The following is a 25,819-nucleotide window of genomic DNA, read 5'->3' on the forward strand; positions in this document are numbered from 1 at the left end:
CCAGCCCGTCGTTCTGTCAGGATTGGTCCAATGATTCTTTTCGAAGTTTGCAGCATCCAATCGAAAGGCGGGGACAAACTGGTGGCTAACCGAAGGGTTCCTCCGCGAGACTCATGGAAAGTAGTCCCCGTGGACACAGGTCAGCAGCGGGTGTGTCTGGCCAAGTGCGTCACGTAGCTAGCGGTGGCTTCTCTCGGAGACCACAAAGCCACTCCTGTCCTGGGACGGCGAGGCAGAGGCCGGGGAGAGTTCGGAGCGGGCGCGGACACGTGCGGGTGGCGGCGGCGTAGAGATCTGCAGAGGGACGCCGAACGCCGAGGGGCGGGGCCGGCGATTTGAATCCGGCGGCGGGTGGCGGCCGGGCCGAGGGGTGGGTTCGGGAACCGCGGCTGCCGGGTCCCGGAGACAGCGCGGCGGGGCCGGGACGAGGCGGCCTGCCGGCGGCGAGCTTGGCGGCCAGCATCTGCCTTCTCGAGCGAACCTTCAGGCCCAGAGAGCCGAGGTCTGGAAGGCAAGACAGCCACGACGCTCCTCCGCGGTGCAGTGTTCGCGATACCCCAGGGGGGGCGGGCCGGGCTGGGAGCGGGGGGTGCGGCGGGCGGCCCGGCTCGCGCTCCGGACGCGGGAGCGCCGAGCTGTTTCTGCGGCGTGCTGCTCGGAAGCGTGCCCCGCTTGTCCGGCCGCACCGAGCGAGGGGTCCTGCGGCCTGAACCGATCGCCCGCGGGGTTTTTAAAATGCAGGTTCGAGGGTCAGCCAGATCTCCTGAATTAGAATTTCTGGGAATCCTAAAAGCTGCCTGCTTAACAGGTACCCAGATGGTTCAGGTGTTCGCTAAGGTTGAGAAGCCGTGGCTTATACACTAGGGAGTCTGCTCTGTTTCATCCTGAACAGCAGTTTCTTCCATTTCTCCCTGTTTAGTTTGAGCTCCAAAAGTACTCTCTTGATGTCCATTTTCGTGCCAGTATAGATTGCATTAGGAGTCGGCCTTGAGTGAGGATCTCGATCGAAGCACATTAATCTGAGGGGTGTGGTTATTTCTCATTTTTCTTACTCTTTTTTAGATGGATAACAATTCAAAGGACAGCGAACCCCCTGAAACCAAGGAGTCTGTTATTTATAACGCTGGTACGTAGTGATCTGTTGCCTCGTTGTGAAATTTTAGGTTTAGGTGTTTGTCTTGATAACGATGTTTAACCCCCACAACATGCTGTCTCTTTCAGAGAAGGCCTCTTTCACTTTGGGAAATGAGAAGTTTGTAACTCCTCAGAAGCGTGCAGCGGAAGTGACTCCTGATTGTTGCACACCAGATGCTTTTCAATCACCTTTGGACTTCTCCTCAGTAACTGTAGAGCAATTGGGAATCACACCTGAAAGCTTTGTAAAGAGCTCTTCCGGTAAGAGAAGTTGTCATTCTATTGCAGTGCTTTTGAAGTGTAAAAATAGCTCTAATATAACTCAATTTTGCTCATCTAGCCTGTCTGTCTTACTACCTTACCTTTCTAAATTGACTGACTCTGCAAACTTGTTTCCTCAGGGAGACTTCGTGCGCATGCACAGTTCATCTAGCATAGCAGGATACTAGGGTCCCAGGCCACCCAACATTACAATGCTCCTAAGTCAGAGTTGTGCTCCATGCCCAAACTGGAAAAGAATAGTGTGTGAATCACTTTTTGACCAGACATATGGGTTACAGGAGTGTGTATACTAAAAGGAAAAGCAGTCTGTTCTGTGGTTATGTATGACAAAAGTAAGAGAAAGTTGAAGGGCAATTCAGAAAAGATGACATTGAAAGACTGGGATATGCCCCTTTCAAAATTACAAACAGAAAATTCACTCAAAGACTAATCTTAAAGCAGTAGAAATGAAATTCACAGGAGCCTATAAAGTCTGATTTAGATGGAGAAGACGGAAATATGGGAATGGAATTAGATTAGAGAACAGCATTTAGAAATGGAGGGGTAATGTGGGACTTGAAAGTCAAAGGATGCAAGACTAGGAAATGTGGCACTGAGAGAGGACCGAAGTGGCTTGCCATTCTATGTTCTCTTCTCAAGAACATCGCTCTTAGACCTTTAAAAGGCTAGATTTATATTGTGTGCTTAGGTGTATGGCCAGAACTCAGCGTAGTGTGCTGAAGGTAGGTAGGTATCTAAAAGAAAAATTACCTTGAAGAATTGGGAACATGAGAGTACATGTATCTAGGTGGAGATCTTTCCTTTCAGTCTTGGGGATAAGACTCACTAATTCAGAAAAAGACAAATTCTTAGTCCAAAGCAAGCCATTACCCACCTCTGTGTGCAGGAAATATGAAACAAAAATGAGAGCCATTAATTAAGATGTGTTCATGCCTTTATTCCACAACTATTTGATAAATGCCTTCTATGTGCCAGGCACTGTTCCAGGAGCGTGGAATAAATCAATAGAAAAAACAAAGATCCCTATGCAACTTTTCAGGACAATTTTGCCTGTAATTCTGTATTTAGGTTTCTGTATCATCAGTTTATCATGCTTTCTCTCAGGCCGGTACATCTTGGGTATTCAGGATATGATTACTGACGATCGCCTTGTTTTATTCCAATTTAAAAGAAAGTTTTCATTATAGGAAAGTCACCAACCTACCTTAAAAAATCCAGACGACGCTCTACAGTTGGTGCCCGGGGCTCTCCTGAAACAAACCATCTTATTCGTTTCATTGCTCAGCAGCGGAATGTAAAGAATGCAGAGAAATCTCCTTTGACACAGAATTCCCTTTTTCAGGTATGATTTTCTTCTAAGACCTGTCATGAATTCTTCCAGGGAGAATGTTTTGCTCTGTTATGAAGCTTTTCTGTAGTGTTTCTACCTTCCAGTGCCCCTCATCTCTTTTGGATCTGGAGAGAATATTTTGTTTTACAGAAAGTATGCAGTTAGCATGAATGGTGATGTTGAGCATGGAGATATTAAGAGTTAGGAGATGTTGGATAGAAATGGCTTTCTAGAGGAGCTTTCCATTTTGTTTTGCAAGTTTTTTTCTAGTTAATGTCTGTTTTCCTATGATGACATGAGGCAGTGTTTTCCGACCTTTTTCTGTTAGTATCTTGTCTCTGAGCGTCTAATTTTTTTGTGACTACTGTGTGTTGGCATGTAGGGGCAAGAATTCCTCCAGGACAAAATGTATTTGGGATAACCTAGTGGAAGGGAGCAAATTATTTGTCAGCTGATGGGGAAGTATTTAGTATTTTTGCAGATTTTTGTCAGAATAATACAAGCTCCCAAAAATTCAAAAGTGGTACAAGGCCTACTATGGAAGACAGTCCCCAGCTTACCTTTCTTGAAGGACAGCTACTTCTGACTCTCGATATTGGCCTTCCTGTTTTACACTGTGTTTACAATGGCACTTCTTTATTTTTCCGTTTTAGACATTGTATGTGTGAGGCTGTATAGTGCAGTGCCGTGGTTCTCAAAGATTATCTGAGATCCCTAGGGATCCCTGAGTCCCATTCAAGAGGTATACGAGGGCAAAACATTATTTTCTGATAGCACTAAGACTTGATTTGCCTTTTTTCACTATGCCGATGTTTGCACTCATGGTGTAAAAGCAGTGGTGGGTAAAACTGGTGGTACCAAGCTGCCATTTTATTCATCACTGCTACTCATTCACAGGAAATAGCAATGCCGGTTTCACTTAGCATCCTTGAGGAAGCAATAAAGATTATAAATTAGTATTAATTCTCAACCTTTGAGTATGACGTAGGATGAAATGCAAATTATGCATCAAGGACTTCCAGAGTACGTCCAGAAGTGTGGTGGATGTTTTGAAAGAAATCCTGTGTGTGATTGTTCAAGCTGTAAGCTGATCTAGCCACTTTTTTTCATGGAACATCATTTTTACTTGAAAGAATGACTGCCAGATGTCGTGGTTAGTCAGACTTGGGAATGTGGGCAATATTTTCTCAAAAATGAACAGCAAACCTGCCCCTTTAAGGAAAAACGGAAATATTTCTGACCAATGAAAAAATCTGAGTTTTCAAAAAAACATTAGAATTTTGGAAAACTTGTATTTCCCACCACGAGCTTGACAACTTCTCAATAGCTAGACTTCTGATAGATCAGTGGGGATATTAATGAATGTGGTTTTTATATTGCATAATAAAATGTGTCAACATTTGGAACATCTGCATAAGTGAGTAAATCAATATTTTTCCATATGACCAGTGCATGCAAAATAGACTCTCAAATTGCCCGGTAGACCCATGGATTTTAACATAAGAGAATATGAAAAGTTCAGTGATGTGATTTCATATTTGACATTGCAACTAACCTTTAAGAAATCTTTGTTACGTTTTGTGTTGCAATAAAGAAGAATCTCCACAATTCTGAAAAGGCTATTAAAATACTCTTGATAGATATAACCAGCATGAACTGAGTCTTTGGTGTTCTTAATAATTTTTGAGAGTGTAAAGACTTCCTGAGAACTGCTGTTATAGTAGATATGAGCAGGAACTATGGAGCTATATTGCTGGGGGTTGATTCTTTGCTTTATTGTTCATTAATTGTGACTTTTGGCAAGTTACTTATTCTCTGTCTTTTTCTTCATGTATAAAATGGGGGTGATGATCATAACAAGGGTTTTATGGGGGTGAATACATTAATACCAGTACTTAAAACTGTTTTATCTGGAACATTTTATGCTTTAGATTTATTATTGTTATTTCTGTGAAAAACAGGAATTTTCTATCACATCTCCTGGCCACAGCTGTTCCAGCACTTTCCCTTTTCTCCATCCTTCCAATACAGTCAATTGTAAATTTTTTAAATTAGGGTTTAGTTTGTGTGATTTAATCATGTAGATGTTTTTCACAAACTCCTATGTGGAATGTTAGGGTCATATTTCCTTCTTGCACATTTGTTTTCCCTGTAGTTAGTAAATACTTCTTTTGGTGGGGTTTAGTCTTTTAATTTGTTATATAATCTCATCCCCAAACTTGACAAAACTGTAAACCTTAAGAGTCTATAGGTTCTTTTCTCTTTTTTTGGTGTCCTGTGTCTTCTTCCTCCTGTTGCCTTGGTTACCATTTAGATTTGCTGGACAGCTGTCACTTTGTGACTTCCTTCCACCATCCTTGGTCATTCCCTTTTCCTCTCCCATTTGGATTCCCTGTTTCCTTGACCTCATATCTTTCTCTTTTCTTGGCTTACTACCTCGTTTTTCTGGAGCTTCTGCATATTTGACAAAGTTTACTCTTCTAGCATGTTTGAATTATGGTTTGTCTTAGTATAGAAATCTAGGTCGGACGTATTTTCCGTCAAAATTTGGAAGGCATTGCTCCATTGTATATTAGCCTACAGAGTTGAAGAATTCAACACATATTTTGACTTCCTGTCCTTGGTGTGGCCTACTTTTTCATTCTGGAAGCTCTCTTCATGGTGTTATAAAATTTCAGATGAAGTTCCTTTCTTTCTGGATTGTTGAGGACATTATAGTTTTGTTGAAGTTTTCTTCCTCATCTGGCAGAATCTCTTTTCCTTCAGGTTCAGTTTTGCTACCTGATTATTTTAGGCTCTGTCTTGTGCTGGAATCTTTCTTCAGGTGGCTAGTGATCCTTGACTGTCTGTTCATTTTTAAAAGTGAGGCACTTTAAAAAACTGACTGGGAGCTCATTGTGCATGGTCTGGGTTTGTTGGCTGGTAGATTTCTATGTAGAACAATGGGACCACTTTTTTGTTGGAAGAACTCCCAAATGTCAGAATCCTATGGGTTTTTTCTCTTTGGCAGATCCGTTTTCTCTGAGAGGGATTCCTGGGGGTATAAACATTTGACTTCAAGTGTTCTATGGCTGAAAGTCTGACTTCATTGAGAAGGCTCAGACAAATTCTGTTTTCAGAACAGGGTCCCCTATCCTTAGCTGTTGATGGAGGCGTAAATCTCATGGCATCCTATATCTCTGTGTTCCCTCCAAAATGTAAAGGCCCCTTCTTATTTGTGGAGAGATCTGTGCTACTGATACAATTTCAATGTTGTTCTTGTTTTGAGTCCTGCCCTTGACCCTTGTTTGAGAAATACCTGATGCTTTGGATACCTGAGCCTTTTTTGGGAGTCTGCCCCACGTCTGCTTGTTTCTTGCTGTCAAACCTCCCTAAGGAGCCCTGTCAGTTTCAGCTTTCTCTGGCCCAAGTCCCTTTCTGTCCGTTGATATTCCATATATGCTGTTGATTTCTCTCTCGTTTTTCTTTCTTAAGAATATGCATATACACAGAAACACACCCCCATTCATATCATATGACTATACTAAAAGAAGTACTTGAATATATAGTTCTAGTATCTAGCATCGTTAAAAAGCGGGGGCTTTTAAACTGAGTGGTTTTGTGAACAGGGCAGTGCTGTCCTTTACCTTTGACATTTGCCTCTGCTGTAACTACCCCTGGTTGCTCTGCTCTTTCAGTTCTCACTTCATCTACTCTTTCTTCCTCAACAAATTCATTGAATGCATGAATAAAATAATTTTAAATAGTTACATGTTCCAATTTACTGAAATGTTCTGCAAATGCACTAGTAGAACATTTTAGTTTTTTGTAAAGTATAAGGGCCTATATGCTTTAATAATTCATCCCCTGTTTATTTTCTCCACCTTCCCTCATTTTAGAAAGAAAGCATTTTGGAGGAGAAGTTGAAGAGAAATGCCTCTCCATCTTTCCTCCACTGCTCTTATTTCATTCTTGAATAGCTCACCAACCACATGGATGATCCATGCAACATCCTGGCGGTCTCGGGTCCTTGACTTCTGTAGCTCCGGTGATCTCTCCTCTACCTGAGCAGTCACTGCTAGTGTATCCCGGTTGCACTCTTCACTTCCATCATCTCTCTCTTACCTACACGGCAGCCTTCTTTACGATTCTCTCATCTGGTTGAAACCTTCCAACTATCGACCTTAGCACATTTTCACTGTTTCCTCTCTTATCCCTTACCCAATCTAGATTCTGTGTTCCAACAGTATAAAATTTTCTTGCAAATACTTTTTTAAAAGTTTATATAAATTAAAATGTATATGTACATAAAGAATCAATTAGTACCATAGCATTTATATATAAAAACAATAGTGTATAGCTGCTTTATCCTCCCTTTCTCTTTTTCTAAGGCTTTCAGCTTTTCTAGCTGATGCTTGTGGTATTTGCTTCCACATCTCTTAGTTATATGTTTATTCTGCTGTTTCTTTTTTTTTGAAATTTTTTAAATTGAGGTATAATTGCCATATAACATTATATTAGTTTCATGTGTATAATGTAATGGATTTGTGTATATTCCAAGATGATTAGCAAAATGAGTTAGTATCTATTCATGCATAGTTAAAAAATTTTTTTTCTTGTTATGAGCACTTTTAAGATCTACTCTCTTAGCAACTTTCAAATATGCGATACAGTACGATTAACTATAGTCACCATGCTGTACATTGTATCCGCAGGACTTATTCATCTTATAACTGACAGTTTGTTCCTCTTAACCCCTTCATTCATTTTGCACCCCCACCACTGACAATCACCAATCTCTGTCTCTGTGAACTCGTTTTTTATTTGTTTTTTTGTTTGCTTTTCGATTACACATGTAAGTGAGATCATACAGTATTTGTCTTTCTTTGACTGACTTCTCTTGGCATAATGCCCTCAAGGTCCATCCGTTTGTCACAAATGGCAAGATTTCCTTCTTTTTTATGGCTGAAAAATACTCGTGTGTGTGTGGAGGGGGGGTAAGGAAAATGTGGTATATAGTCATTCATCCATCAATGGACAGTTGGGTTGTTTCCATTTCTTTCCATATCTTGGTTATTGTAAATAATGCTGCAATGAATGTAGGGGTACGTATTTCTTTTTGAGTTAATGTTTTTATTTCCTTCGGATAAATACCCTGAAATGGAATTGCTGGATCATATGGTATTTCTATTTTTAACTTTTGAGGAACCTCCATACTGGTTTCCATGGTGGCTGCACCAATTTATATTCCCACCAACAGTGCACAAGGATTCACTTTTCTCCACATCCTTACCCGCACTTGTTGTTTCTTGTCTTTTTTTTTTGTCTCTGCAGGGAAGGATTTGCCCTAAGCTAATATCTGTTGCCATTCTTCCTCCTTTTTCTTCCTTTTTCCCCCACAAAGCCCCAGTACATAGTTGGGTATAGTTGTAAGTTCTTCTGGTTCTTCTGTGTGAGCCACTGCCACAGCATGGCTGCTGACAGATGGGTGGTGTGGTTCTGCACCCGGGAACCAAACTGGGGCTGCCAAAGCAGAGCACACCAAACTTTAGCCACTATGCCATCAGGGCTGGCTCTTCTTGTCTTTTTGGGAATAGCCTTTCTAATAGGTGTGCAGTGAAATCTCATTGTGGTTTTGATTTTCATTTCCCTGATGATTAGTGATGTTAAGCACCTTTTCATGTGATTGCTGACTATCAGTATGTCTTGGGGAAAATGTCATTCAGATCTTCTGCCCATTTTTAAGTCAGATTTTTTTTTTTTGCTCTTGAGTTATATCAGTTCTTTGTATATTTTGGATATTAGCCCCTTACGAGGAATATGATTTGCAATTATTTTCTCCCATTCAATAGATTGCCTTTTCATTTTGTTGATGATTTCATTTGCTGTTGAGAAGCTTTTTAGTTTGATGTAGTCCCACTTGTTTATTTTTGCTTTTGTTGCCTTTGCTTTTGGTATCAAATCCAAAAAATCATCACCAAGACTGATGTCAAAGAGCCTACCGCCTATCTTTTCTTCTAGGAGTTTTATATTTTCAGGTCTAATGTTCAAGTCTTTAACCCATTTGGGGTTAATTTTTGTGTATGGTGTAAGATAGGGTCTAGTTTCATTCTTTTGTTCTGTGGTTGTCCAGTTTTCTCAACACCATTTATTGAAGAGATTGTCCTTTCCCCATTGTATATTCTTGGCTCCTTTGTCATAAATTAATTGACCATATATGCATGGGTTTACTTTTGGGTTCTCTATTCTGTTCCGTTAATCAGTGTGTCTGTTTTTATGCCAGTACCATACTCTGGATTACAATAGCTTTGTAACATAGTTTGAAATCAGGGAGTATGATGCCTCCAGCTTTGTTTTTCTTTCTCAAGATTTCTTTGGCTTTGGCTATTCAGGGTCTTTTGTAGTTCCATGCAAATTTTAGGATTGTTCGTTTTATTTCTGTGGTAAATTGCATTGGGATTTTGATAGGGATTGCATTGAATCTGTAGATTGTTCTGTGTAGTAGGGACATTTTAACAAGATTAATTCTTCCAATTCATGAACACGAAGTCTTTCCATTTATTTGTGTCTTCTTCAGTTTCTTTCATCAATTTCTTACACTTTGCAGTGTACAGGTCTTTCACATCCTTCATTAAATTTATTCCTAGGTATTTTATTCTTTTTGATGCAATCATAAATGGTATAAGAAAATCATAAATGGTTTTCTTAATTTGTCTTTCTGATAGTACAATATTAGTGTATACAAATGCAACAGATTTTTGTATGTTGATTTTGTCTCCTGCAGCTTTGTGAACTTATTTATTGGTTCTAACTGGTTTTTCGTGGAGCCTAAAGGTTTTTGTATCTTATATCATGTCATCTGTAAGTAGTAACAGTTTCACTTCTTCCTTTCCAATGTGGATCCCGTATATTTCTTTTTCTTGCCTGATTGCTCTGACTAGGACTTCCAGTACTGTGTTAAATAAGAGTGGCGGAAATGGGCATCCTTGTCTGGTTCCTGTTCTTAGAGGGTTGGCTTTCCGTTTTTCTCCATTGAGAATGATGTTAGCTGTGGGCTTGTCATATATGGCCTTTATTATGTGGAAGTACTTTCCTTCTATACTCAGTTTATTCAGAGTTTTTATCATAAATGGATACTGTATCTTGTCAAATGCTTTCTCTGCATCTATCGAGATGATCATGTGATTTTTATTGCTCAATTTGTCAATGTGGTGTATCACATTGATTGATTTGTGGATGTTGAACCATCCCTGCATCCCTGGAATAAATCCCACTTGATCATGGTGTATGATCCTTTTAACGTGTTTGTTGTATTCGATTTCCTGATATTCTGTTGAGGATTTTTGTGTCTGTGTTCATCAATGATATTGGCGTGTAATTTTCTTTTTTTGTTTTGTCCTTGTCTGATTTTGGTATCAGGGAAAAGTTGGCCTTGTAGAATGTGTTAGGAAGTGTTCCCTCCTCTTCAATTTTTGGAAGAGTTTGAGAAGGATAGGTATGAAATCTTTTTTGAATGTTTGGTAGACTGCTGGGGAAGCCATCTGGTCCTGGACTTTGGTTTTTTGGGAGGTTTTTGATTACCTTTTCAATCTCCTTACTAGTGATCAGTCTATTCAGATTCTCTATTTCCTCTTGATTCAGTTTTGGAAGGTGTATGATTCTCAGAATTCATCCATTTCTCCTAGGTTATCCAATTTGTTGGCATATGACTTTTTATAGCATTCTTTTTTAATCCTTTGTGTTTCTCTGGTATCCCTTGTAATTTCTCCTCTTTCATTTCTGATTTTATTTATTTGAGCCTTCTTTTTTTCTTGGTGAGTCTAGCTAAATGTTTGTCAACTTTGTTTATCTTTTCAAAGAACCAGCTCTTTATTTCATCAGTCTTTTCAGTCTTTATTTCATTTATTTACACTCTGATTTTGATTTCCTTCCCTCTACTGATTTTGGGCATCATTTGTTCTTCTTTTATGGTTCCTTTAAGTACACCGTTAGATTCTTTATCTGAAATTTTTCTTATTTCTTGAGACAGGCCTGTATTGCTATTAGCTTCCGTCTTAATACTACTTTTGCTGTATCTCATAGATTTTGGTATATATTGTACTTTCATTTTCATTGGTCTCCAGGTATTTGTTGATTTCTCTTTTAATTTCTTCATTAACCCAAAAAAAGCAGTACAGTTTTGAATTTTTTATTTACTTTGTTTATTCTCATTCTCCATCAGAAAATAAAGAAAAAACAGTTTTGACTAGGGAACCTTTCATTTGTTTTAAGCAGCATTTTGAAGTGCTCCCAATTCCTAGGACATTACACCTGCCCCTCCCATGATCAAATATGAGTACAAAAAAAGCACATTCAAGATAAATTGTATAACTTTGGGATAACCCCTTTCTTTCTTCGTATCTCATATAGATATGAGCTGCCCACCAACTTTTTATGAATGTTATGTGTGGTTTATGTCATAAAGGTTTACATCATCAACCATATTTGAATTTAAAATATTCTGTTATTATGTAACAGAGAGTTTGCTTTATGAAAGTATTTAAGTGGGAATGGAATCAAGTGTGTGAGGAGATTCACCATCAAGCATGTCTTCAAGATTTTAACTGAGTTTTCTCCGTACAGTATCTTTAAGGGAGGTAATTTTTTTACCTTACTTTTGCCTGTTGGTTTAATTTTTAAAATTGCTGCCAGCTCCAAAACAGTGGAAATATGTTAGTCTAAATAATAAAGGGGAAAAAAAGGAATATGTATCGAGAACATAATCAGTAATTTGTTTTATGGATTAACAGAACTTGTAAATTGTGTATTAGAGTCATCTCCACATAATGACATTTCGATCAATGACAGACTGCATATACAATGGTGGTCCCATAAGATTAGTACCATATGGTCTGGGTGTGTAGTAGACTATAGCGTCTAGGTTTGTGTAAGTGCACTCTACGCAGTGACGAAATTGCCTAATGACGCATTTCTGACTGTCCTTGACATGAAACAACGCGTGGCTATACTTGCATTTATTTTATCTGGCATGTCTATCCCTGATAGTATCACTTTCATCTGATGACTCTTTGGCTGAAGCCCTGTTATCCAGAGGGCTCCTGCGCTTAGACCATCTAACTGTTGGGCGTTGTAGTTTTAGTGAATGGCTGGCTTTCAGCTCCAAGGAAGTGAGGTCCCATGAAATCAGGAAAATTTAGCTGTGGAGAGCCAAAGGAGAGAGGGTAAATTTGAGGGCAGGTGTCTTGTTCTGGCCTTCTGGGGAGAGGGTGTGTATGGACGGACGTGAGTAGTGAGACTGTCGTGAGTTAGACTAGGTACGCTGAGACCACGTGGCACAGAGGTGTCAGGCAGCTGAGTTTCAGTGGATGTTTTAGCAGACCGTCGGTAAAACTTCCAAATAGGCAGGCTCCTCCTTGCCCTCTCTCCAGGATTCAGTGCGTTCTTGTATTCTCCGTATAGTCTTTTAGACTGGCCTCTCTCAAATATTTTTGTGGTAAACCTCTTTCCCTTTCAGATTTCATTCACTGAGGCTGTTTGAGGTTATGGACTCTAAGTTATAAAAGAGGGTCCTTAAGCGCCCACCCCTTCAAGAAATAATCCTTTTAAAGAGTTGTTTAGTCCCCAAATAATTGGGGTTACATTTTATTTGGGTGCTTTTTTAGAGCACTTTCCACCCACTTGAGCCTTCTCTTGTGTAGTCCGTGGACTTATTAGTATCTAGGCTACAGCTGCACATCTGAACATACCACACAGCGCTTCCTCTTTGCTCAGGTTAAAAACTGAGGGAGGAGCAGAGGAGAAACTCAGATGCTGGCAGCACACCTAATGTTCACACTGAAGGTGTGTCGTTCAAGGGAGAAGAGGCTCTGCTCTGCTAATTTATTACTTCTGATCTTCAGTAAGTGCATTTAGTTTTGGATTCGAGGGTTATAGGCCTAAAATATAGAAAGGATGTTTGATTTGATTTATAACATTATGATTTTGTATTTCTGTATGTCTCTGTATTTTAACAGGGAAGCCCTGTACTGTATCAAAATGTTAATTCTTTAAGAGAGCGAATATCTGCCTTCCAGTCGGCTTTTCACTCCATAAAGGAAGATGAGAAAATGACTGACTGTCCCGAATTCTCAGCGGCAGAAGGAGAGTTCGAGACACCAGGCTTGAGTGAGTAGAAAGATTTCAGTCAATTTGGGCTTCTGTGTTTATTCAGACAAACCTCTGAGGTATAAAGAAGATTTAGTTCCACAGTGTGAAAGTAGTCTTTTCTGAGCGGAGCTGTATTATTAAATGGGGCCTAAAATTTAAAATTTGGGACATTTCACACAAAAATCTAGATTTCTGGTTTCTCTTGACAAACCCTGATATGAGACAGTCGTGAGCCGACCTTTCCACATGGCCACAATTATGTTTTAAGTGTGAAAATGTCAGGGTTGATTAGCTCATTTCATCTTTAGAATAGGGCGTGTGGCAAATCTGAGTGTAGAAACCTTGACTTGAGAGGATTATTATTAAGTTTTGGCAAGCATTTGTGTGGATACCAAACACCCAGCTCGGATAGAACAAACAGATATATCTAATCTGACATCTTAATAGCCTGCTGTATTCTTTATCATAACTTTTAGATTGTAAATCATTTGGCTCTTTTATCTGTCACTTTTGATTTTCCAGTCACACATCATTTCCAACGCCAGAATTGGGCAAAGTCTTGGCCCGACTGTAATCATCACAAGCGTTCCTCTCGTGCTCTGCACCCTAGGTTCCAAATGCTGTCGTTTTGGTTTCTTGAACCACATTTCAGCACCTCCTTGCACACAGTGCACTGGTGCTCAAGACAAGTCTGGTTCATCAGCGTCCACAGGGCATGACCCACACCATGTACTGATTTGTGTTTATAGTTTGTAACTTAAACCTATTTTCCGGTTTTTACCTGAGTTATAGAATATTTTATTTACATGATTACTCTAGTTCTGCAGACGATTAAATTCCCTTTTTGTTGCCAGGAAGAGCTGAGGCACATTGTGGCTGTAATTTTCATAAAATACACGATCAGAGCAGAACCAGTATTAGAACATAACCAAATCCTTTAAAATGTTCCAAAGAAAAGGTTTCATTGTAAATTTAAAAATGGAATGAGATGCTGTATCAGAAATGCAAATGTATTTTAGCATATCTGTACATTTTGAAGTCTGAAAAAAATTCTAATTAAATTTTTATTATGTTTTAGTAGTTATGTTCTCTTGCCTTTCAGTTAGGTTTCCTTTTTTGAATTAAAAAAATGTACTAGACTTTTGTTTTCATTGATAGAGTATTTAAACTCAAGCATTAAATTTTACTAAAATTATTAAGACGTGTACAACATTTTAAAATGATACAGTGAAAAAAACTTATGCCTGTGTTATTTTGTTTTGCATATATAGCCAGAAAAGAAAGCCCTGATGAATGTCAGCAGTCTGAGTTCCCTGCAAAGTTATCCTCCAAGCGTCGGAGGACGTCTTCTCAGAGCAGCTCTGCTGGGAATCTGACTGGTACACTTGGTCTCCACGTGGTCAGTATTGCTCCGTCTTCCAGTGCAGGCAGAGCGTGTGCTGTTGGAGCTTCTCTTGCAGATCTTTCTGAGGTAATTCACTGACTGGAAACATAGGAAGGTGAAACTTTGGTTTCCTGGGTAGGCAGTTTTAAGACTGTCAAGACCGTTTGCAATTAGAGTACTTGTCCTGCTATGTTGTAGCTGGATTTTAAATTGCATGTGTGTATTTCCTACTTGTTAAATTTTTTTATTGGTTGGCTTATTGGTTATTAGAGACAGTTTGATTAATATGTTGCTTTTGATTATGAAAAAGTAAGCCCTGTGGTCTTCTGCTTTGGAGGTATCATTCTAGATGCGGATGGTACAACAGTGAGAAAGTCACAGTTGTGCTCTTGAACAGCTTTTTGTCTGCTGGGAGAGGCAGACATATGAGCGTATCAGTTCCACGTAACTGGTAAACTAGGTGAGGATTATGTAAGGGCTATATTCCTCAGGGCTGAGGGTCTTGCTCTTCTGCCTTGTGCCCCTCGCTGGTCGAGTACTGACTGGGAGGCAGGGTGCTATTTATCAATTTCTTCTTTGCTCTCCTCTCTTCTTTCAAGTAGCTGAAGGGATATTTGTTGCTTATAACTAACTACCTAAAGCCTGTCAAGATTTGTCAAAGGGCGATGACCAACATGGATTAAATAATACAATTGAAGGTACTTGATCTTCACTCAGATGTGAGCAGGTAGCTGGTTCTCTCGTGACTGACTCTCGTCTCATGCCGTTGGCTCTGGTTTGATGGCGCAGGTTCCCATTTCTCTAGTGAGAGGAGACAGAGTCGAATGCCGTTAGAGTTGAAACTTTCTTTCTGACCTCCTCTGTCACCCAGATCCGGTATCATCCTGTTAATCTTGTTTGGACTGGTGTACTAAGTGTCTGATGGTCATTAAAGATTCTTCAGGGTCCAGCAGATTTCATTTGTATCTTAGAGGTGCTTATCATCTCGGCTTGCTCTGCTTTATTCCAGTTAATATGAAATCATCTGACAGAACTAATAGTAATTGTTTCTTAGCAGAACTTTAGTTAATTATTTAGACATACACCATGCTTTGGAAATGTTTTCCAGATTAATGAGTGTGTTTTCTATCCTAGCCATTCGCTATTCTCCTGTCTTAGTTATTGATAACTTTTGTTGTTTGATCAGTAATTATACAACAGTTTTTGTTATTTTGAAAATTTCCTCTTTAAAGAAAGTAGTTAAGATAGTTTTCTAGACTTCAAACGTTAAGGCCACAGAGAAGTGTCTTGTCACCCTTTCCTAGGGAGCTGAAAATTGTCCAGGAGGGGTTTACGATGCAGTTAAGATGAGTGCTGTGTTTTCAGTCAGATTCCTGTATACTTTTGTAACAATTAGCTACACAGTGAAGGTGATTGATTGGATTAACGTCAGATTTCCAGATAATCTGTGATGCTTACTCAGATCTTTATAAAGAAATCAGTAATCCTATAAGTAATAAGATATAAATACTTCTTTACTCTAAATTTTTTTTCCCCAAGAAATCTTCTGAATCTGGTTTCATGCAGTCTGGATGTTTGATTGAAGAGTCTGTTCTACGTTCCAAGCTCACAGAGGCTTCAAGTGGTAAGTGTGTAGTTTCTCTTTAGCACGTGTGCCGGTTCGCCCGTTGAAACTTAACTTGTTGAGTAGATGTTTATGGTTGGTGTACTTATATGCTAAAATTTGGGAAAACTAAAATAGTTCCCTACATTTAAAGAGCTCCCGGTCTAGTAGAAATGTTTCAGAATTCTTGTTAAGTCAGGGATGACATTTTCTTTGAACTGCTACCGGTAAGAATTAGTGAACTATTTCCAAGCTAATAGAGTTTATTGTAAAGAATAGGATCTCTGAACATATTAACAGGGGTATTTTGTTTGAGAAAACCCTACACATGACTTTTTTGGCTTTTAAGCGTATGGAAAGGGACCAGCATTTAAAACTTATTCAGCCTTTCCCCAAATCAGTATGCTTGTATTGATTGAAAGTCGTCAGCAAGGTACCAGGTTTACTTTCAACCCACCTGTGTCTTTAAAGTAAGACTCTTGTCGACATGTAGTGAGTGGGTCTTGCTTTCTTATCCATTCTGAGAATCTCTGCCTTTAAGTTGGAGTACTTGGCTCATTTACCTCTCAAGTCATTATTGATAAGGTTTGATTTAAATCTGCCGTTTTATCATAATGTTTTGTTTGTTCTTTCTGGTTTTTTATTCCTTTATTTACCTGTTTGTCTTTCTTGGGTTTATTTGATCTTTTTTTTTGGAAATCCATTTACCAGTTACCTTTTAAACTATATTTCATTGCGCCTTTTTTGAATGGTTGCTCTAGGGATGGTGATTTACATCCTTAACTTTTCACAGTCTTCTTAGCTTAATGTTGTACAACTTCATGTAAAAAGTAGGAACTTTACAAATTGTATTGATCTGTTTTCTATCCACCCACTCATGTCTTTTATGGTCCTTTACACTATAGATGTCATCTATATTACATTCATTTTAAACCCCACAAGGTGCTTTTTTGCTTTAAACAACCATGTGTATTTGGGGGAAATAGTCTTTTATAATTACCCAGATAGATACCATTTCTGGCGCTTTTCATTCCCTCCTGAAGATCTGAGTTTCCCTCTGATAGCATTTCCCTTCAATCTGAAAAAGAACTTTCTTTAGCATTTCTTGTAGTGCTGCTCTAACTTCTTAATTTTAGTCATGTGGTGGGTGGATGGGGCACAGAGCTGGGTTCTGAGTTTGTCATCTAGATGAAATAAGCATTTCTTACCAATTCTCTTGCTTCACTTTCATGGGACTTTGTCTTAGGAGTGACATATTCTTTGACAGTAGTTATAGAATGTGTTAAGTGTGGTTATTAGAAACTGTCATCATACCATGGGGCTGGCCTGGTGCCGTAGTGGTTAAGTTCATGCCCTCCACTTTGGCAGCCTGGGGTTTGCAAGTTCAGATCCCAGGTGCGGACCTACACACCTGTAATCAAGCCATGCTGTGGAGGCGTCCCGCATAGAAAATAGAGGAAGGTTGGCACAGATGTTAGCTCAGCAACAGTCTTCCTCACCAAGAAATAAAACAAAAGAAAACAAAACTGTCATACCAAACACCTCCCTTTACAATTTGTCTTAAGTGGGATCATCACAGCAAGAGCCAACATATCCCATTTTAACAGTTCACCAGACCCTAAGCAGAAATGTTGTGTAAGACCGGGAAAGGCAAATCCACCCTCGATGATGGGGCCTTGAGTTAAGGGAGTCTAGTGCTGATTTGGGTGTTTTAAGCTGGTTATTTGGTGGCACTCCAAGGTTATTATGTCTCAGACAGGGCACCTTTAGGAAGAGTGAAAAGATCTTATAAAGTCGGATAGAAAATACTTAGTTAAAGGAGAGCTTGGCGAGGAGAGCCTGTGTGATACCTCCATTACTTCCCGTGCCCTCTCCACCTCATCTGTCTTATCCATCTCGCCAGAAACCGAGCCCCAGGAATGTCTCTGCCTGCTGTGCTCCTGCCCCATGTATACCTGTGCTAAGTACTTTGTGTGTTGCTAGCCTTACCCAATTTTTCATCTCACATGGGCCTCGGCACTGCTCGACAGTCCCTTCCGTTCTTAATTGGTTCACTCTTTCGCATCAAGCTTCCAGCCCTCCTTCCCTTGCCTTTTTTTTTTTTAAAGGTACTTTTAATTTATTTCTTAGAAACAAATAATTCTTTAGTATATGTGTGTCCCATGCATTATTTTTCTTTTATATCGGTGTACATATGCATAAGCCAGTCATGCTCGTCTAGTGGTTAAGATTTGGTGCCCTTACCATCATGGTCCCAGTTCATTTCCCGCTAAGGGAAACACACCACTCGTCTGTGGGTTGTCATACTGTGGTGGCTGCGTGCTGCTGTGAAAGTGAAAGCTGTGCCACCAGGACTTCAAATACCAGCAGGGTTACCCATGGTGGACAGGTTTCAGTGGAGCTTCCAGACTAAGACAGATGAGGCCATCCACTTCTGAAAAAATTGGCCATGAAAAGCTTGTGAATAGCAGACAGAGCATTGTCTGATACCACCCTGGAAGATGACAGGATGGCAGTAAAAGACCGAGCAAAGTCCCATTCTGCTGTCCACATGGTCACTACGAGTTGAAATTCACTTGACGGCATCAACAACAACATTCATAAATAATTAGATAAAATTCAAATTTAACTAGGTCTCTTGCATTTTTATTTGCTAAATCTGGCCACCCTACCCATGGATGACTGAGATAAAGTTGCCTGGTGCCCCTTTGCAGTCCCTTGCTTCTTCAGTAAAGTTAAGAACCTTGCTTCTTACATCCCCAAGAAAACAAAAGATGTCAGAAGCCAATGTCCTGGTCCTCTGCCACCTACACTGCAAACTGTCCTGCATCTCTGCACAGCGTCCTCCTCCTCTCCTCCTGTTACACTGGTCTCAGTGCTCGTATCCAAAGCCAGCCTTTCTTTGTGGCCCCCAACCTTTTTGAGAACCCTCTGTCTGAGGTGTCCTTTTCTGAATTACTCATTTTTTCCATTAACATACAATGTGTCATAATATCTCCCATCTTAAACTTGTCTTTGTCCCAGGATTTCCTTCCAGCCAGAACTCAGTTTCTTTGCTTTCTTCTGTAGCAAAACTCCCTTTCAGAGCAGGCTGCACTCTGTCTCCTTGCCTCCCATTCTGTCTTGATCCTGCTCCAAACAGGCCTTTGTAGGCAGCAGTCCCCGCTGCCATCCCAGTAGTTACTCCCAGTATGTTCCTTTCCTCAAGGTCTCGGGAGCGTCACACACAGAGCGAACCGCGCCCTCCTGTGGGAAACAGCGTCTTCACTGCGCATCAGGACATCATTCTGTGTGGTTTCCTCTATTTCAAGGGCCATTTCTTCTTTGTTGTTTTGTTTGTTCCTCCTCTTCCAACCTGACCTTTAAACATTTGAATGCCCTGCTTCAGCGCTTGGACTTTTCTCTCTATACCACTCCCTAGTGATTGCAGGCATTCTCACATTGAATGCTATCTAGATGCTGTTGACTTCAAACTTTAAATACCTGTCCTCGGCCCCTTGCCTGAACTCTCAGCTTAAGTACCCAGCTGCCTTTCTTGATCTCCACTTGGATGTCTAATAAACAGCTCAAACTTCACATACTCAAACAGGGTTGATTATTTTCCCTTCCCCAGTCTGCTCATCTCTGTTTTCTTCATCTCGGTAAATGATACCTACTGCCATTCATCTATTGCTTCTGCCAAAAACCTTGGAGTTATCTTGACACCTCCCTTTTTCGAGTTAAACTTCCTATCCCATTAACAACTGCTGTTGGCCTTATCTTCAAAATGTATCCAATGTCTAACCACTTCTCACGTCCTAACACCGTCACTGTGGTCCAGGCTATCGTCTTCTCATGCCTGGATTGTTTTCTTTGTTCTCTTAAGTAATTTCCCTGCTTCCCCCCTCATCCCATCTCTTTCTTAGAGTCTTCCTCATAGTGGCCAGCATGCTTCTTTTCAAATGCAAGTCGCACTATGTCATTCCCCTTCTTAAAAACTTTCATTGGCTTTTCAGGATACTTAGAATCCATTCCTTACCCTTTCTACTAGGCCTTAGTTGACGTAGTCTTTAGTCTTCTCTCCGAGCTTATTTCTTAGCTCTCTTCTCCTTGCTCACTTGGTTTCAGGCACGCTGGCCTTGCCCTGCCTCTCATCTGCCAAGTACATTCCTATCTAGGTCTTTGCACTTGTGTTTAATGTTCTTCACGTGTGCACTGAGGCTCGCTTCCTCACCTTATTCAAATACCTGCTCAGGAAACTGTCCCTGGACACCCCAAAACAGCATCAGCCCTCCTACCTTATCGTGACCTGTCCCTTGTCTCTACATTATTTTCCTTAATGGCGTGTATTACTGCTTGTTGCTGGAGATAACGTTTCTTTAACGTTTTATTTTGATATGATTGTGGATACATGTGCACTTGTGAGAAATAATACAAAGAGATCCAGTGTGCCCTTCCTCCACTTCCCCCCAAGTGGTAACATCTTGTATAGCTATAATCCAGTGTCACTAGCAGGAAATTGACACTCATACAATCCACTGCCTTTCTTTCAGATTTCACCAGTTTTACATGCACTCATTTGTGTGTATATTTAGTTCCAGGTGATTTTATCGCATGTGTAGACTCACCTGACCACTCTGCAGTTGAGAGAGAGAACAGTGCCATCACGTGGATCCCTCATGCCACCCTTTTAACAGCCACTCCTCCCAGTTACTATATTTTATATTGTCTGTCCCCTGAAGGTGGGGCCTTTGTATGTTTTGTTCATCATTGTATCTCTAGCACCTAGAAAAGTGCCTGTCTCATCATAAGTGCCATATATATATATTTGTTAAATATTGATCATAAGGCAGTGCTCTCTTAAGAAAAAGAATTTGTTGGGGGAGGAGGGCTGCCTTGTTTGGGGCACATACAGTGTGTTTATGTTTTGATTTGATAATCTTTCTCCTCAGCATCCCATCCTCTCCCTCTCACCACCCTTGCATGCTGAAATGTCGCTTCCTCCAGCAATAGAATAAGTCACTATTCATTGCCTGGCTCAGGTCAGTTTTGTGGTGTGAGTCCTAGGTGTCACGAGTAGAGGCAGGCTAGCAGTGAATAGCTGATGCTGGACACCTCCTCAGATGTCCAAGGGAGCCAGAACGCCTTACTTCCTTTATCCTCAGGAGTTAGATTTGAATTCACAGCTGTGACCAGTGCCACGTCGCTGTCTTTTTGTGTTTTCAGTGAAATCCCAGATGTTACTCCCTAAGCAGGATATGTTAGACTTGAATTTCTTGATAGTGTTTTTCCCTTTGCAGATACATAACATTTTTGGTGTAGAACAAACTGGTTCAGATGTCTCCCACCTCTCATGTTAACCTGTTCATTTTGAAGGAATCCAGGTTGCTGACTGTGTGGAGGACAGTGGATCGAGCGAGGCTGTTTCACTTGACACCTTTACTGATACAGCTCCTGACGTCAGGGCTCCGGTCCCCACACTGTGCAAGAGGGACAGTCCATCCTCTGAGACCATCGTCCTTCGTTCTGTGCTAAAGAAACCCTCTGTTAAGCTGTGTCTAGAAAGCCTGCAAGTGAGTATAGAGCTACATTTCCTAAAGCAAAGTGATTAAAAATTCATTTTGCTTTAAAGCAATACCTTTGAAATGTTGTCTCATACTGATTTAAAAGGAAATGTCCTACCCTAATTTTTTCGCCTCCTTTTCTCACTTATAGCACTGTGCAAAGTTTTCTTTTTGTTTTTTCTTAAACTCAGTATGGAATATAGTATGTAGAATTAATATAAGTAGACTGTCTTTTATGAAAGTTTCATGATTATTAATGAGTGAGTGGTCACTGTTCCCAACCAGAACACTTGGTCTTGGAGATCCGCCTGCACAGGCGGGCTTCTTTCTCCAAGCTCAGCCAGCCTGAGAAAGGAGGTCGAAGGAACCAGCTGGCGTTTGTCGGGTGCTCCTGTGCACGGTGCTGGCATCCGTCATGTACTTGCAGCAAGAGTGTTCCAAGAGAGACGTTAGCCCCATTTTATAGAAACTTAGGCTTGAGGGCATTAAATGAACCCAGATGAATCTGATATTAAAATCCGTGATGGGCTGTAAGCACATGAGAGGCTGCGAGGGTGGGCTCTGGAGTCAGAGGGCCAGATTTCAGATCCTGACTCTGACGTTTAAGAGCTGGGCAAGTTAATTAACGTTTTTTGTACCTTGGTTTCCTTATCTATTAGTAACTACCTTATAGGGTAATTTGAGCAGTAAGTGGGATAATAATGTGAAATTAGCACCAGTGCCTGCCAAGTGAAAAGTATAATTTTTGTTTTTTCAATCCATAGGCATTTTAGCATATAATTTGCCTACAAATCTGTTTCTAAGGCCAGAATGAACTAGGCGACCTTCTGTCTACATGAATGTATGGTCAATTACTATTTTAAATGTTTTAACAATTTTTCTGGTTAAAGAGCTGATTTGATCTCTGTACAGCACTGTTCATTCATATCTTCTGTTTGTTATATCTTCTCCTCAAAGAGACTTAGCATCTTGGTGATCCACATCATTCTCATTGATTAGCAGTTTTATAATAGCAAACACCGAGTCCTGCCACTAAAATCCTATGAAGGCTGTTATGCCCGATGATCTTTTTACTAAGCTGCCCAAAGTTTGTAGGTATATACAGTTTGAGTTTGCTCACTTTCCTGGTTGTTTTAGTTAAAGATAAATCTAAAAGTTAACATGCTTTAATATGTTTTATAAGTTCATTTATTTCACAAATAATTGATATAGGAGATAGTTGATTAAGGAGGTTTGTTAGGAGCAGGACTGTTTCTTAGAGAGGGTACTGCTCTTGGAATCTGGTATTGGAGAAAGTGAGTAGCTGTGGAGAGCGAGGGCTGGTCGGGGTGAGGATGAGACTGGACAAGCAGATGAGGATTGGGAGGTGACACCCATCCAGCCCACAGCCCAGCTCTGCTCCACTGGCCCCTTGCTAGGCCTGCCCTGCCTTGTTCTCCAGGATTCACACTGTCCCATCACCACCACTTGCCTGCTCTGTGATCTTCCTTGGAGAAGCTTAGAGGGATAAATAACAATATTTCCTTGTTATTAACTGAAGAATATGGTAAACAGGAGATTTGTACACTTATAAAAGGTGTGGTTCCCATGTTTGAAAGACAAAACACCCTGGTATGCCATTTGCCTGATCGGTTTATTCTTGTTTTAGCGCAGTTCTTACAGCTCAGACAATTTATGTAGTCTGCCTTATCAGACACTGCCTATAGTACACTATAGTTCCAGCCCCTCACGTTTTCCTTAATTTTGTTTGTCAGATCAAAAATGAGGGAGTGAATTTAGCCCACATTGTGGATTTCTGATCTTTGATTTTGGCCTAAGATATTATTTATTGAAGTAATATCCAGGGAATCCAGTTTTTCTTTGTGGCTAATGTCATGTTTAAGCTAGAACACTTATGAAAGTAAAAGTAATCTGCAATACTATAGTATCTACCATTGACAGAAAAAAAGTTAAAAGTTGCCATTCTTAATGACTGTGTGTGTGTATTGATTTGTGTGAAATTATTCCTTGATGTTTGCTTTGTTTAGGAACACTGTGACAACCTTTCTGACGATGGGACTCATCCAAGTTTCACCTCAAATCTTGCAAACTGTTGCAAAGAACGAAAAGCAGGTAAGAAGTTCATATTTATTTTGAAGCTTGAGGATATCATTTTCCTGTTAAAACAACCTGAAATGGTATGTGGCGTTTTCAGTGATCTGCTAATGCCTTGATGCTTCTGAAGTTGCATGGGAATGAAGAACAGTTGGTGGAGGGGGGGTGGAATCTCTTTGGAGAGTCTGAGTTGGTCTGTCCATTTCATCTATCCATTTTTGCCTAACAGTGAGACTTGGAAAGGAAACTGATATTCCAATTTTGTTGTCTCCTAAGATTCTCATGCAAAATTTACTTTAAAATCTATTACTATATTTTAATTAGAAATATTGCTTATCTTTTCCATTTTGAAGTTTTTTCTCCACGCTCTGTTTTATGTTATACAAATAATAGCTGAATCTAATCAAGTTAAAAGATTCTAGGCTATGCCTTTTAGATAAGAAATAAAGCTTAATTTTTAAATGTATTTCCATTTATTATCTATAGAAAGTCAAGAAAGTTGTAAAGTACCGACCTTTCTAAATACAAGGAAGAGGAAGAGAGTAACTTTTGGAGAGGACCTAAGCCCTGAAGTGTTTGATGAATCTTTGCCAGCAAATACTCCATTGCGTAAAGGAGGAACACCTGTTCGTAAAAAGGATTTGAGTGATGTCAGTCCACTGCTACTCGAGCAGTCACCAGTTCCTGAGCGGTTATTGCAACCAAATTTTGATGACAAGGGGGAGAATGTTGTAAGTGTGAAAATGTGGAACAAACTTGTTTATGTTTTCATCAGACCTCACTTTTTTTTTTTTTTTTTTTTTGGCTGAGGAAGATTTGCCCTGAGCTAACATCTGTTGCTGATCTTCCTCTTTTTGTATGTGAACTGCCGTGACAGCATGGCCCCTGACAGACAGGTGATATAGGTCTGCACCTGGGAACCAAACCTGGGCTGCTGAAGTGAAGCCTGCCAAACTGAACCACTAAGCCATCAGAGCTGGCCCCAGACCTGACCTTTTTTGCATTAGCAATAATTATGCTTTGAAATCCTGAAAGGGACTCAAAGATATGTCATGGTATAAATTAATGCATTTTTCTAGGTAGATTAGTACCGGTTTCTCCTGTGAAAACAGTACTTCCATAACTCCTTCTACATAGCATATTTCGTCGAACCTAAATACTATTGATTGTAAGAAGTGCCATTATTTTATGTAGCGCTAAGAAAAAATCCTGACAGTTAAATTATATATACCATGAATTGTATGATGTACTTAGATTTCAGAGGTGTTAAAATGTGAAAGGGCAACAGTCTTAGAATTGACATACTATAAATATAGGCTGTTTTTTCCCCTAAGATGAATTTCTGTAGGTCAATTACTGGATTAAAGAATATGAATGTTTTTGAACTTTTTGATACATATTGCTAAAATTATCATCCAGAAAGTGAGTACCAATTTGGACTGACAGCAATATAAATGGTTTTATACCTTTGTAAGCCCTGGGTGATACCTTAATAGGAGGAAAAGCTGGCTTGAAAATTTTTAGTTTATTAGTGTGATTTGAACATATTTCACATGTTTATAGGCCATTTGAATCTTTTCTCTTGAGAATTGCCTATTAATCTTCCTTACTCATTTTAAATTGGGACCATCATTCATTCTCTCTCTTGCTGTTATAGTTCGAAATAAGAATATTCTGTTTTCAGCCAAGATGGAATAAGAGGGACTTAATTTACACTCCCCTGAGAAACAACTCAAAAACCAGAGATAATATATAAAACAGTGGTTCTTACACGTAGAACATGAGGAAGTATGGGACAGTAATCCCTGAGAGAGAAGTAACAAATGAGGCGAGCCTTCTGACAGCCCCCACTTACTGCCTGGGATGAATTTCCAGCCCACAGCACAGGGAAGGGCTCCCTTGGTGGAGCTTGGCAGTCTCGAGAGTTGAGAAGATGGAGTTGGGGTCTGGGAAAGCCAGCGAGGCTGGAGTTCATGGTGCAAAGTACTAGAGAGGAGAGAGTGGCACAGAGAGACAGCTTTGGAGATCTGCAAAGGCATCCACTGGAGTCTTTGGCAGAGTACTGGTCAACACATGCTAGCGAGGAGACTGCCTGACATCAGGGAAAGGGTGACCTGAATGGAGCAGAGGCAGCCATCCATAGAGCTCACACAGGGGTAGGAATAGTGCTCCCACTAACCTGAGCAGGAAAACCTTGTAGTTCAGAGGTATCAGATACTTGGGAGAGTGTTGCCTCGTTAGTTGAGCAAAATTAGATGAAAACCCTAACAAAGCTGAAAAAGCAAGCCTGAAATGGATCCAGCTTGCATCCAGGTAATTTAACT

At 40.2% G+C, this 25,819-nt stretch overlaps 1 protein-coding gene across 10 annotated transcripts in view; it reads left to right on the forward strand.

The window, feature by feature from the left end:
• Positions 1-25,819, forward strand: part of CDCA2 (cell division cycle associated 2) — a 48,995-nt gene that overhangs the window by 888 nt on the left and 22,288 nt on the right. For 2 of the 10 annotated variants that reach the window (XM_023636182.2, XM_023636179.2), the window contains exons 2-10: positions 1,063-1,126; positions 1,222-1,395; positions 2,604-2,758; positions 12,739-12,889; positions 14,143-14,342; positions 15,795-15,879; positions 21,214-21,410; positions 23,429-23,513; positions 23,982-24,226. In XM_023636182.2, coding sequence (XP_023491950.2) covers positions 1,063-1,126; positions 1,222-1,395; positions 2,604-2,758; positions 12,739-12,889; positions 14,143-14,342; positions 15,795-15,879; positions 21,214-21,410; positions 23,429-23,513; positions 23,982-24,226 — 1,356 coding nt within the window. Of the gene's footprint in view, positions 1-46; positions 140-166; positions 546-593; positions 809-1,062; positions 1,127-1,221; positions 1,396-2,603; positions 2,759-11,240; positions 11,362-12,496; positions 12,624-12,738; positions 12,890-14,142; positions 14,343-15,794; positions 15,880-21,213; positions 21,411-23,428; positions 23,514-23,981; positions 24,227-25,819 lie in introns of those variants that run through there. The other 8 variants (XM_070256289.1, XM_023636183.2, XM_014737829.3 and 5 more) reach the window with 8 other exon arrangements.

The sequence above is a fragment of the Equus caballus genome, chromosome 2 (assembly GCF_041296265.1).
Source record: "Equus caballus isolate H_3958 breed thoroughbred chromosome 2, TB-T2T, whole genome shotgun sequence".
Classification (NCBI taxonomy): Eukaryota; Metazoa; Chordata; class Mammalia; order Perissodactyla; family Equidae; genus Equus; species Equus caballus.